The 15,129-nt window shown below is 38.6% G+C and overlaps 1 protein-coding gene across 1 annotated transcript in view; it reads right to left on the reverse strand.

The window, feature by feature from the left end:
- Positions 1-15,129, reverse strand: part of PASD1 (PAS domain containing repressor 1) — a 40,173-nt gene that overhangs the window by 13,767 nt on the left and 11,277 nt on the right. Inside the window, exons 4-7 of the mRNA XM_041000036.1 lie at positions 14,707-14,826; positions 13,304-13,434; positions 11,783-11,976; positions 218-290 (exon numbers count right to left, since the gene is read on the reverse strand). Coding sequence (XP_040855970.1) covers positions 218-290; positions 11,783-11,976; positions 13,304-13,434; positions 14,707-14,826 — 518 coding nt within the window. The remainder of the gene's footprint in view (positions 1-217; positions 291-11,782; positions 11,977-13,303; positions 13,435-14,706; positions 14,827-15,129) is intronic.

Here is a 15,129-nt window from a genome sequence, read left to right on the forward strand (position 1 = left end):
GGGATAGAGGTTAGTTTGATTCTTTTTTAAAAATACTGTCAGGACCATTCAAAGCGTGGCAGCTAGTGGCTCCCGATTAAAAAAAAAAAAAAAAAAGGTTTTCACAAAATGACAACTATGGAAACTTGTTCATGTGTCCTGCCCATAGAAGACACTTCTCGAAGTTAAATTCTATCTATGTGGGCAACACACAGTCAAGAGCTTTCAATGTACATACATTTGAGGTAGTAGCAGTAGCTTTATCACGCAGGTTTTCCAATCTGGAACTTCTTATTTCACCTTGAACAGTTCTATAAACAGGTGAAAAGAGAAATGGTAAGCATATCTCACTTGCCATTTACAACTAAAGTTTAGATTAATCAATCTTTGAAATATCATTTTTCTACAGAACCACTCATTCTGCACAACAGGTACAAAATATGTCATCTAGCCCCTTGGATGGATGACAGCTGCTGCAGGTCTCAATGTCTCCTTTTAATAGTGGTGAGGAAAGCAAGATTTTAAAAAGTCAAGGTGAATGAGAAAACTAAATGTGGCCCAAAGCTATTTTTGTAATTATAGTTGGCTTCAAAAAATAAGAACAGTTAGTTTCCTGTAATTAGAGAAATTCTCTGACTCATCAACAATTCATTTCAATCAAAATAAGAATCAAACCCCCAAGTTTTGTGGCACATTTCAAACTAAATACTAGCTTTCTATCGATTAAGTAGGATGGAGAAATAGACAAAGAGGTGAGGAGTGAGCAGAACATGAATAAATGAATATCTTATTTTAATATTAATATTATTGTTTCAGACTTTAATTTTTTTCATAACTGGAACTCTGAAATTGAACTCGTTTGTTTTCAATAAATTTTCACTTAAAGACCAAAAATTGAAAAGTCTCTATCACCCAAGCAAAATGAGGAAGTCTCAGAATCTGATAATAAACACAGCTAAAAAGCAAATTTTGGAGCAGCAGCATGGCAGCAAAAATCATATCTATGAAGTACTCTGAAGTACAATGAGAAGAGACAAAATTCATATGGCTATTCCATATGATATCAAAATGCTTTCACAAGGAAGAGAAAATCTCCATTCTAAATTATATATTACACAGCCAAAAACACACTTTTATTTATATCATTCACTTCTAATACAAGACATTTGAGGCCTTCAAAAATTTAGTTTGCATTTTCAAAGTACATAATGTTAGGTAATACTGATTTACATAGCACAAAACAGCTGGTTAATGACTTAATTCAGTCAGTTGTGTACTGTCAGGATACATCAGGCAGGATAGCTGGGGCAGCAGAGGCCCGTGGGAGCCTGCTGAGAAGAGGCTCCAGGAAAGAGGAGGAGGGGGGCCTCTTGCCCAGAGCGCACTCTTGTCCCAGGGAGTCCTTGGATGTGCATTCATGCTCTGCTTGATGATAGGCGAACATCTGTGCTCTGTCTAGTCAACCAAGGACAGACAGCGCTCCTTATCTACTCCCAACTTCAATAATGCTTGGACCAAGTCATCTTGTTAGCCTTTTTGAACGCTCGGCTCTCAGACATGATCTAATTCTGACTTGTGTCTGAACAGTTGTTTTACTAAGTATATGAGAACGGGAACCCTGGAAATCAACTTTGTCAGTTGCCCAAGACAGCACTGTCCCCCCATTTCTTTTCAGTCACATCTCCTCCCCAGGAACTGCAAGGTAAACTTGCAGTGTACATGATTAAACAGTAAAATTTCTATTATATATTACTGATTTGATTTTAGTGTCTGTTAAACATAAATGAAATCACTCATTTATGTGTTCAATTATCACTTAAAATAAATTCCTAAAAATATTATTGTGCCTAATTTTATTCAATCTATAATTTATAAGCTAGTTTCATCTAACAGAAAGTTTTCTCACTTAACAAACGCTGGTACTTCTTTGGGCTATTTCTGATTTTCTATTCTTCCATCATTATCACCATTGCAAGCCACATCATATTCCTTAACTGTAACTGAAGTGACTCTCCTATTATCTCAAGAGTTCTCCCTAAGATGCATATATCCTGGGACCAGTGTTGTGGCAAAGTGGGTTTGAGCTCCAGCTCTCCCACTTCTGAATCGGCTCTCTGTTACTCCACCAGGGAAAGCAGTGGAGGATAGTCCAAGTACTTTGGCCCCTACACCCATGAGGGAGACCCAGAGGAAGTTCCTGGCTTCCTTCTGCCGGGCCCAATTCAGCTGTTGAAGCAGAGGGTTAAAATCCTGTCTGTTAATTTTCAAATAAAATATTTTTTAAAAAGATCTGTATGTCTGGCAGGTTGATGAGTAGCGTTGCCCTGCATCGCGTCATCTAACACTGCAACAAGCAAGTCAGCGTGACTACCTCTTTCTCAATTCTGTTTTGTATAAAACTTATTACTGTCTGCCTAGTGAATGTGCTGAAGGCGGCAAATGTGCTTCGACCATCCCACATCCCAAGCATGGATCACAACACAGAGCACTGACTAGGTACTCTGCAAATATTTACTGAGTGAATAAAGAATAAACATATAAACTTAGCAGTCATTTCAATCAAAATTCACCCCTTGTTTGCTTGATTTGGTACTATCATCTGCTTTCTTAAAAGACAAAATGAGATTTTATTTCAGTTTCTTAAAAGCAACTGAGTACTTTCATATTGCCTTCCAAACAGTAAGTGCTTTTATACCTGAGAAAGTATATGAATGTCTTATTGCACTGTCCAACATGGTAGTATTAGCCACATGTTTAACTGCATTAAAAGTTTATAAAATTAAATTTTAAATGCAGTTACTCAGCCACAGTAGTCACAGTTCAAATCTTTGGTAGCTTCATGTGGCTAATGGCTGCTGTATAGGAAAATATAGAGGACACAGCATTTCTGCCAAAATGGAAAGCTGTACTGTACTCTGTGGGTCAGAGCAGGCATTGAGTTTTACTTGATAAAAGCAATTAAGTATTCCTTTAGGTCCACTGGCTTCAATAGATGAAATTGTAAAATGATTAAAATAATTTATAAAATGTTAATTCAATTAATAATAAACTGTTTCCCAAAGCATTTAGTAAACTTAAGTTTCAGACTTATGAAATCAATACAGATGGAAAATATTTAATTTATAACCATAATATCAAAGCCAGAAATAAACACATACATTTTAAAGGAAAAGTAAGCAAATAAGTATTTTTCATTGAAATGATGCACTCAGGACGAGTACAACGTGTAACATGCAGTTTGCAACTACATCCACTGCAGGCTTTTGGCAGCTTTCATTGCCCAAACTGTATTCCTTCATCTTCAAAAAGAAGAGGAATAATTAAAGAACACTTTCCCAGCTGCAGCTACATAAAAAGTAGACCATAATTCTGGAAAACAAAAAGTGCCTGTATTTCATCATTTAAAAATTTCCTAATACTTCTCTTTTAAAAAAGATTTATTCGTTTTTATTGCAAAGTCAGATATACAGAGAGGAGGAGACACAGAGAGGAAGATCTTCTGTCCGATGGTTCACTCCCCAAGTGGCCGCAATGGCTGGAGATGAGCCAATCTGAAGCCAGGAGCCAGGAACGTCCTCCAGGTCTCCCACGCAGGTGCAGGGTCCCAAGGTTTTGGGCCGTCGTCCACTGCTTTCCCAGGCCACAAGCAGGGAGCTGGATGGGAAGTCAGGCTGCTAGGATTAGAACCGGTGCCCATATGGGATCCTGGCAAGTGCCAGGTGAGGACTTAGGCACTAGGCTACTGCACTGGGCCCCAAAATACTACTCTGAACTGAGTACCTGAAGCTTCTTACTCCTTCACACTTTAAAGCTCTTACTCAGGTTTGCTCTTAGCTGCTAAAGTACTTGACACTGAATGAATTACTTTAATGTAAGGTTGTTCTCAGTTCTGAAAAGCTTCTTCTACTTGCTATATAAACAAAATTGTAACTATGAAAAAGACACTGAATGAATACTGTCCTTTCATAACTGAAAATACTACAGACTAAGGGTCAGAAAACTGATGACAGTCCAATAGAATACTAAATGTCTTAATGTAACAAAAACCATCTGGTTTGAAAAAAAAAATCAGAGCTCCCTTCTTGGTTGGGGATTATGAACAAAGTTTAAGGACCAATTTCGAAGAAGACTCTAAGACTACAGGCACAGAGAGGAAACACACTATGATGTGCTGCTGGAGATGTGAATCTCTGATCAAGTAGCAGGCATCCTCAACTCCTTTAGGACCAACTGCATCTCAGTAATCCTTGGCAACAAGATTGGTACTAGCACCTCCAAAGCTTGACTCCCCTGGAGTCACTTAAGCTCTCAGGAGAGGACTTTTGTTAAATGATTCCCTGAGGATCGTGCCCCAAGCCCACTACTGTATCCAGCACACCAGAGATGCCAGGGAAAGTGGACGGAAGTTGGTGTCATTATAATTAGAGTCACGATAAACGCATGCAACTTCAGTGATCAGCTACACCTCGGAAACATTGAAGAAAGATCATTCTAACCTCATGTGCAAACACAAAATCAAAGTTTTTGCAAATTAACACAAAAAGAAAGGGCTCCATAATATGTGCAGTCTTGCAGAAAGGTGATTATCTCAAGTGCCCTTATAAGTGATCTTCTCTTCGCTCACTCTAGTCCTTAAAAGTTTCTATACACTGAAATATACTGAGAGGTATGATGATGCAATTTGCTTTGCAATTGTTCTTTCAAGATTTTAATTCTCTCTCCTAGAAATATGTGTTCTCAGAGACGAATTCTGCATGCTCTACCATTTATTCAGAGACAAGAAAGATTCTTCAGTTTAAGATGAGCAGGTGAAGGGAGGGGGCCGCGGGGTGGGACAGGCCAGCACAATGGGTCAACTAGTTAATCCTCCCCTTGCAAGTGCCAGGATTCAATATGAATGCCAGTTCATGCCCTGGCAACACCATTTCCATCCCAGATTCTTGCTTGTGGCCTGGGAAGGCAGAGGATAATGGCTCAAAGCCTTGAATCCCTGCACCCATATGGAAGATCCAGAGGAACCTCCTGGCTCCTGGATTCAGATTGGCTCAGCTCTGGCGATCATTTGTGGAGTGAATCACTGCATGGAAGATCTTTCTCTCTGTTTCATCTTCTCTGTATTAAATATATATATACTGTTTTTCCAATAAATGAGTGGATAAATAAATCTTTCTAAAAATTGATGAGCAGACTGGGAACTAAAAGCCAGAGTTACTATTGCCACAGATTATCTGAATTAGTATCTTCTTTTATGGAGGAGGAAGGAAGGGAAGAGAACAGGACAAAGTGGGTGAACAGCACATATTTGCAAATATCCCGTGAATGAATATACAAACCCTGTTTCCTCCCTGCTGTTTAAGGCCCTCACTTTCAATATAGCAGCTGAACAGCATATTAAATAAGTCATTGGAGAATGACATCTTAACAGATTTCCATAACTAAAGATGTAATTAGTTCATTTAGAAATCTAGTCCCAAGACAGGCAAGGGACATGCATCCTTTCGATCGGCTCACAAATCTCAAACTTAAGACTGTCTCATCAGCACTGCCAATTATGAGCAGGTAGCTGATAAAATATTTGTACTCCTTATTTACAACCAATCTCACCTTTAACAACAGAGAGAGGATTTACTGAGCTCCTATCCTGTGGCCGTTCATCCATGTCATCATTTTGAACATTGTAGTAATTAAATGACGTATGTTCCACAGTCATCCCCACATTACAGAAGAAGGAGACCAAACTTCACAAGGTGAAGAACATGGAAAGTCATAACTAGTGACAAATCCAGCACATGCACTACCTTGCCAATGCAGGTTATACTGGGAGAGGTAAACAGCTATGTCATCACAAGGGTATCATGGAAATTAAGTAATTTCTAGTATTTGTCAATGTCACCGAGAAACATCTTGGTTTTGTCACAAACGTATTTATTAATAAGCCTTCATCTTCAGATTTCTTTAAATTTTGAATAAACATGAAAAATTATACATATTTATGGAGTGCACTGAATTTCTCAATTCATAAACACAGCATAAACCAATCAGACCAAACAACTGGCCCTACTATTTCCTTTATACTGATCTGTCTACTCCAGCGTTGTATGTAACACCAAACCTATTGCCTTTGCCTGACTGAGTTTAGTTAATCATCATCCATTCAGTAATCACGCTTCTAAATACATATTATAAATACACAGTGATTTGTGTGTGTATGTGCATTAACTCCCACATAAGAAGGAAAAAATGAGGCATTTTCTTCCTGAGGCTGGCATATTTCATCTAGCTATGAATCTAATGATCTCCAATTGCATTGACTTTTCTGCAAATGTCAGAATCTCATTCTTTTTGTGACTATTATCAACATGTGCACATCCTATAAATCAACTAGTCAACATGTTAAAATCACATGCATCACCTTATAATCATACCACAAAATAAATGAGCTGCAAACAAACTGACCTGTTACCAGTTCTAACAAATACATTGTATGCACCACTGTGCTTGCCGCACTTTCCGGAAAGGATGCAAACTTGACACATTCTTTGCTCCTTCTTAGCTTTGATTTTGGAAAACATTTGTTTTTCATGATGGAGGGAGATCAACTCATCAAGTCAATTCACTAACATCAAATTTACCGAAAGCTAAATTTCTAGAAGAGCAATTGACTGAATGACCAATAATACAGAGTATCAGCTTCTTGGGTTGCCAAATACACTGATTAAGAAAAAAAACCTGTTTCCTGGACATCAAGTTGCTCAAAATCATAGTTTTCTGTTAACAACAATACAACTTCCATTGGTTATCAGTGCAGCATTTAAACAGGGAAATGCTTGCTATTTCCAGACAGTTTTTAAATTTAAGTGATCATGTTTAGTCCTTTAGTGTCTTTGATAGAGTAGATAAAATATATTATTCAGATACTCTGAATGCAAGGAGGATGCTACTTGAACTTCTATTTATTTCCAGTTACTTATACCACTAGCTATGTTAAAATTTTGACAATTCTTTAGCGGCAAGTTTTTGCAAAAATGACCATAAATTCTTTTTTGCCATTACTCCAGGGCCAAAAAGGACAAAGAAAATAAATTGCATGCATGTTTTTGTGTGTGCCTGTGCCATGTACCCGGATGGGGAGGAGACTGGCAGAAAAATAAGACAGGATGGCTAGCGAAGTAATGAAGTCTTCTCTCCATTTTCCTACTCTAAGTACTTCACTCCTTACTGCTTCCAGGGCACAATACAAAGAGGACTGGTACCCATGACAAGGTAACACAGTGAGTATAAATCAAATTTATCAATGTAATGCTTCTATTTCCAAATTTTTTCTTTTTGCTCAAGCCACAGATACAGATTCTTTACTTTCCTTTTGTTTGTTTGAGTATTTATTAATTCTTTATTTCTCATGGTATTGCTGCTTAGGCTCAGGAATTTCCCCTTCCACTCTCCTCACCCCACTGTTTCCCCCTATATTATAACAATAGTGCAGTCCTTCAACAGCAGTCACAAGTCCATTCTGCTATTTAAGTGTAGCCTGACATTGTAGATATGGACAATGGCATCCTATTGTCAACACATATTTAGCAATTTCATTGGGAATCCATCTTCGATTTGGAAGTAGAGATGCATGACTTTATGTGGTTTTATACATATAATACATACATCAGTACTTGATTTATATCTGATATATCTGAAGCTAACACATAACTGAATCTGCATCATACAGATTCATTCAGATGGTTTTACACATGCAGACAAATGAAGACTTAAAACAAACTGAGTTTTAACTAGTTGGATTATTGAATTCCTTTTAAAACCCTTTAGTAGGTTAATTGCTTTTGTCACATAACTGATAAAGCTCAGTTCCTGCATTAATTACGTGGTAAAAGACTTGAAAGAGGAACAAGACTCAGCAATGCTCTGATCCTCATACATTTAGCTGTTTTACAATGGATAAAGTTCAAATGGGAATATTTTCATGTGAAGAATATTCCATTCATTTCATGTGAAATCACACGCAATCATGTGTTTCTCCAAGAAGCATTTGAATCACAGCCATAGTTCCTAAACCTGACCTCAGGGGAATAAGCCCAGGGTATTCTGGGTCTTATTTATGTCTCAAGTGTCCATCCAACCACGAAAATGTAGGTGATTCACACATCCTCTTTACAATTAAGTTTTTCTTGTGCAATGCTTCTACACTTTGCAAACATATCAAAACACTGTTAATGAACATGAAATCACATCATGAAGTATAACAGATTAAGCTCACTTATGCTAAGATGCTGCTATGAGGGGCTGGCACCTTGGTGTAGTAGGATAAGCCTCTGCCTGCAGGCATGGGCATCCCATATGGACACCAGTACCAGTTTGTGTCCCGGCTGCTTCTGATCAAGCTTTTTGCCAATGCACCTGGGAAAGCAGTGTAATATGGTCAAATCTTTGGGTCCCTTCACTCAGGTGGGAGACCCAGAGGAAGTTCCTGGCTTCAGACTGGCTCAACTCTGAATGCTGGACCACTTAAGGAGTGAAAAAGCTGATGGAAGACCGCTTTCTATATATACACCTTTAATTATGCCTTTCAAATAAAAAATAAATCTTTAGAAAAATTGATGCTATCAGAAGGATTTGGGTCTTACCGACTCATAAAATTGGGAAAACTAAAAAGCAGCTCCTTGATCACTTCTGACTTGAGGATCAGAGGCTAGCATGCATCCACTCAGTCTATATGCTTCTTCAACTGCCCCTCAATGATTCTCACGCAGCGCTTCCTTCTTTCTGCATTTCAGTGATCCAATCAAGCAGCCCCATTTCCCCCCAGTGCCTTAAGGCTAAACACCTCAGCTACTGAGTTCTACACATGTCCTGGAAGAAAGGTTCTTTTTTTTTTTTTTAAGATTTACTCATTTTTATTGAAAAGGCAGAATCACAGACAAGATACAGACAGAAAGATCTTCCATCCACTGGTTCACTTCTCAAGTAGCTGCAATGGCCGGAGCTAAACCTACCTGAAGCCAGGAGCCAGGAGCCTGCTCCTCCAGGTCTCCTACACGCGTGCAAGGTCCCAAGGCTTTGGGCTGTCCTCTACCGCTCTCTCAGGCCACAAGCAGGGAGCTGGGTGGGAAGCAGAGCTTCCTTATGACAATACCGCACGACATCTACAAGATCTGGATTTATGGACTGGATTATCACTGAAATATCATCAATCAGCCATCAATAAGCAGCAGGCTTCACTTCTGCCTACTCAAGAGACTGTGCTAGTCATGGATGACAGGAACAGGCCCTACCTTACACAATTCAGGCTAGTGGGGTAAGGCGGTGCACCTATAACCCATAAGGTGAGAACTAAGACGATGGAGCTGGACCAGTGACTGTGGAACATGAGGAAAGGGAAGGGATATGACAAGGAAATATGCGTGGAATTGAATTTATTTTTCTTCAATGAATACAACATATTTTTTCCTATGTGTCATTTTCCAATAAACAGAAAATTGCCTAGTCTATGAACTACAGTATTTTTATGAAAGTATATAATGTATAAAATGATAGTATTCATCCACACTGAAGTAGTAATTTCTTACAGGTGATTGTTAGCCTTCAGGCAAAACTTTTCCTATATATTCTATGAACACTGGTGGCATAAATATAATAAATGGATTCCTTTGTACATCAGAACATTTTCATCTAATTACAATTATCTTTAAAATAAGATCTTTTTCTTTGGGATTTCTTTGTCTCTGAACTCTCACTTCCAACATGATGGGCCAACTTTTTTTACACAAATGCACTATCAAAATCTTCTCAATAAAGCCATTTTAGGTGGCACAGATGAATTAAGTCCTGCCAGGCTAGGCAAAAGGCTATGAAGTGTACTGCTCCTGCAGCTTTGAGGATAGTGTCTTGAGTCCACATTATTTAAACATTTTATGTCTTGTAGCTATCCTCTTCCCCAAGTTGTCCAGTAAAAATTTTGTAAGAAAAGTAACCAATGGAGAAAGTAGCTAAGACTGCAAGGAATTTAGCTGGTCTCAACTCTTCCAAAGCATGAACGAAATGATGAAGATGTACAGACTTTCATGGTTTCTACAAAGAAAAAGCTCATTGATCCAAATGAATGTGAGCACGACATGAACAAATATTGTACATTTGACATCCATTTACAAATGCACCCTCAGCAGTCGGGTGTTGCAACATAACACATAAAGCTACCACCTGCCGACACCAGCATCCTGAATGGCCACCAGTTCAAGTCTCACCTGCTCCACTTTTGGTTCAAATTCCTGATAAAAACAATGGAGAATGACCCAACTGTTTGGGCCCCTGCAACCACATAGGAGGACCAGATGACTGTTGCAACCATTTGGGGAGTGAACCCGTGGATAAAGATCTCTGTGTGTCTCTTTCCCCCTCATTGTTTCAAACTGATAAGTAAAAATCTTAAAAGGAAAAAAATGCACACTCAGATTAGCAGGAGCTATGTTTACCCAAGCAAAGAGGATGCAAACAGCCAGCGGCGTGAGTTGTGTCTTTCATCCCTTTGGTTTATGCAGATTCAGACAATGGTTCGGAACCAATCACTTCTGAAGGCTCCTGTCCTCCCTCAAATCTAAACATGCACGGACTTCATGCATTTCCTGGTTAATGGTTCCTTCATCAATATGGTTTCCTTTACTTCCTCCTGGTCTGAAAGAGCAGGAGTCATTGGGCCCGGTGCAATGGTTCAGTGGCTAAATCTTTAACCTGAAAGATCCAGGATCACATATGGGCGCCAGTTCATGTCCTGGTGGCCCCACTTCCCACCCAGCTCCCTGCTTGTGGCCCAGGAAAGCAATCGAGGACGGCCCAAAGCTTTGGGACCCTGCACCTGTGTGGGAGACCAGGAAAACGTTCCTGCTTCCTGGCTTCAGATCAGCTCAGCTCTGGCCATTATAGCCACTTGGGGAATGAATCAGTAGGGCAGAAAATCTTTCTCTTAGTCCTTCTTTCTGCACATCTGCCTTTCCAATAAAAATAAACACATTTTTTAAAAGAGCAGGAGTCATCATAGCCTCAAGTTCCCTCTTCTCACCATCATCTCATTTCTAGATGACCACCAATGATACAAATCATACAAAGTTCTAATTTACCTATTATATTTTGCTAAATATTACTGATGGCATATAAAGAACATCTTTAATTCACAATTTCATCATGTATTTACCAGTATATGTAAATGATCATGTAAAAGGAAAACGCTCCCATACACTGTATACTGTACAATACTGTGCTCACTGCATATCAACAAACCAATTAGTAAGTTCATCAAGTATTAAGTAACTAAATCCAAATCATTACAAAAAATGTTCTGTTTTACAGAAAACCTTGGGAGGCAGTTAAATAGGAATATAAGGGTGTTTTGGTGATACCTACAAACTGATCAATACCTTCCTGTGGGTTAGAAATGCATTTTTATTTTCCCCATCTAAAATAGTGGAATGTTAGCTTCTATCCCATAAAAAATGTTTTTAACTAAAAATTAACTATCATATTACATGTACTAGATTAATTTGAAAGTCATTAAATGTCTAAGTTAAATTCACTCTACTTAATACTTGAGTTCATTTTAATAAAAAAGTCAATCACTTATATTAATATTGTGTTGGAAAAAATATGAATTTTATTAACTTGTACAGGGAGTTCAGACAAGTGTATTGGTCATCTTAATTAACTCGATTTTTTTAAATTTCTGATGAAAAAGCTACAGAATTCTCTCTCATTTTACTTTTTTTTTTTAACAGAAATGTATTCTGAGTCTGTATTACACTCTTACCTGACGCTGCAAGTCGCATGGTCATCACTTGAATTTTGAGCATCTCTATCGGCTTCTCTTTTAGTATAAATCTCCTGCAGAAATATTGGCATGTTTAGACACTTACAATATATCATTTGGTAAGTATTCATATTTGTGGAGCATTTATTAACTTTTGAGGCATGCTTATATTCAATGTCGCAACTGATCTCCCTCTGAATGTGAGAAAGGCATTGGATTTCACAGACGGGAAAAACTGGGGTTTCACAGACATGCATCAATTTTTCCCAAGACACAAAGACAGTAGATCCAGTATCAGAATTTCAAAAGGCTTGAATTCTGAGTTCAACGTCCTTCCTACTGTGCTACACAGTCATATTGTAAAAAGAAACGTGCACCCTAATACTCTGCTTCCATGATGACTTTGTCAAAATTATTCATTAGTATAGCACACATATCCTAGAGGCCCAGAGAGAAATCAGAGTAGGCAAAAACAGAGCTCCTTGGGCCATGAGGGGGTCTAGAGGGTAGGTCAAGTAAGACTTTCCATGTTTATCAGGACAGGAAGTAGATACTGGGCTTAACTTCCAAAATCACATGTCTGCAATCTCATGGTGAACATGGAGGTTAAATTCCAGAGGGTTACCAGATGCTAAAGATAAGTAACAATGCTAATGAGCATGATAATGACAGGAAAATTTTCATCAAGTTTACCATATCAAAGACACACCAACCCTAAAATAAAGCACTATAATCTTTCATTAAAAAGAAACTAAATATAAATAATGTACATGTGTAAGGTCACACAGATGGCAGGGAAACAATTCGAGTGGTCTTGATCCAGCTCCCCTTCTTAAAGGATTGGATGGGTTGAATGTCGCAATGTCATCACAATAATAGTATGAGCTCTGTCCCAACAATGACAAATCCATACTGTTCATCTTGTTCAAATCAGTTAATGGGCATTCTACTCAGTGACTTCCTCAGGCCAACAGCAAAGATTCATCCTTCAGACGTTTCCCTCTTCTCCCAACCACTCCGGTGTATGTCCTAGGCCACCAGCATAGTAGTACTTGGATCACAAGAAATACTATCTGTATTGCTGAATGAGTAAATAAATTGACCTCATATATCTCAGATGAAGTCTAAAAACTCCTTCTTCGTTTCAGGGACAGTATCTATGACTGACAAATCCAAAGAACCCAAATAGCCTTTTGAACAAGTGATAATTGGGGGGGAAACATGCTGCCTCGAAACTCACTTTAGGAAAGAATTTTTACTTTATCTGCTTGTCAGAAAATCTTTTAGTATATTCCAGCCACCATCAGATCATATGTGTCTATTATATATTATATCAAAAGCACTTGTGAATGTGCATAGCTTTCAAATGTGCAACTCTCCACTGCAACGCTCACAGTGTGCAATGCGAGCTGACCCTACTCACACGTTCTAGCTCACCATACTGCACACACCAAGTGCTTTAACAACACTGTGCTCTGGCGGAGCCACAATGGGAGTGCAATGTGCACGGAGCATACTCACCTTAAGGATGTGACTCCTGATTATACAAACCATCCCCACGAGATAAAACCGATCCTCCCAAGGAAGAATTGAGTCCGTTGGTGCACAGTAGAAGCTGCTGGGTATGTTGGCACCAAATAATATAAAAGGCTCTAGAAGAGACAGGGACACATGTCACTTGAACGGAAAGGCACACCAGTTAAGCAAGAAAGCAGACACCTGCCATGGCAGGTACTGTTTGCCAGCCCACTGACAATTTTCAAAATTCTGAGTAAAGGGTTTTTCTTGTCTTCCTTCTCTCCCAGCACCCTTTCCCAAGGTAGTCCTTATAAAAACATGAAGAAATCGTTACAGAGAACCAACCACTATGAGTTCATGTTGGTTTTCAATCACATGTGTGTGTGTGTGAGAGAGAGAGAGAGATTATCACATCAAAATTAATTGTAAATTATGCATCTCTTTCAAATACACATGAATCTCTACTGAGATGCCCACAGTTTGAAATACAGAAGCCGAACTCACCTTGTTTGTGTACACTAACACAACCCTGCGGGTGGCTGTTCTAATCTTCCAAAGGAAAGGAGTTCCTCTCTTTTATAAACAATATATGGGTATCAAGTGCGTGTATGTGTATAGTTTGCATATACATTCATATGTATTTGCACACAGTCAAGAGTTTGGGAAATTTTTCTGACTCTTGATTTCCAAGAAACATGATAAATACTGATCTTCCAGGAGCTAGTTCTCTTATTTACTTATTTATTCGTTTCTCATATCTTTACATTTTGTTACTAATTACACTTCTAATTTTGTCTATGCCTGATTTAAAATCCACCTAGGACACCAAAACACCAGCTTCTTCTTTACCACTGTGATACTGTTTTACTTTCATTTAATGATTTATTTATTTGAAAAGTGGAGTGACTGAGAAAGAGGAAAAGACAAGAGAGGCTTTCTACCTGCTGGGTTGCTCCCCAAATGGCTGCAACAGCCCTATCTGCGACCTGTCCTATGTCAGGAGCCAAGAGCTTCTTCTGGGTCTCTCAAGTACTGGGGCCATCCTCTGCTGCTTTCCGAGGCACTCAGCAAGAAGCTGTATGGGAAGTGCAGCAGCAGACAACACGTGCCCACACGGAATGCTGACACTGCAAATGGCAGTTTTACTCTTTATGTTACAGAGGTGGTCCCAGAATTCCATTTCTTTCAAGTTCTGTTACACATTAAGCTACTTTTAGTACAGTTTAGCAATAATTTCCTTGTTTCAGAAAAGGAGAAATGCATCGTTATCAGCTCGTATTTTTTCCAAGACCTTACCATGTAAATTTTACTATTACTTAAAAAAATGCCAATTAACATCCTTAAATGCTAGTAATGAGAGGGCTGCATAACTCAACAACACCATCCAGATATCATGAGTGCCTTACCATTTTGTAAAGTAATATCTTTTATGTTCAGAAGAAATTTTGCATATTCATAAGCAGGGTTACCATTTTGTTCAGCATCGCCTCTCTTTAAATGACAGCCAAATTCCACATGTCTTCCTACTGCAAGGAGAACATACAAAAAACAAGTTTCTATTTTCTCTTTCCCATATTCTATTGTATTATTTCATATGACATGTCTTACATCACGTTTCAAGTGTTTTCTTTGCATGAATGTTAGTACCTACATGGCTGTTTATACTGTATATGCAGGGTAAGGCACAAGCAGATGGCTTATGCACAAACTCCCCTATTTTTATACTACTAATCTCATGCATTTACTGAATGACTGGGGTTTGTGGATGAAAGAAACAAGATTTAGTGGAGGAGAGATTTTCTAACACAATAATGTTTGATATTATGAAC

Source organism: Ochotona curzoniae, unplaced genomic scaffold (assembly GCF_017591425.1).
Source record: "Ochotona curzoniae isolate NIBS_2020 unplaced genomic scaffold, NIBS_Ocur_1.0 scaffold_1852, whole genome shotgun sequence".
Taxonomy (NCBI): domain Eukaryota; kingdom Metazoa; phylum Chordata; class Mammalia; order Lagomorpha; family Ochotonidae; genus Ochotona; species Ochotona curzoniae.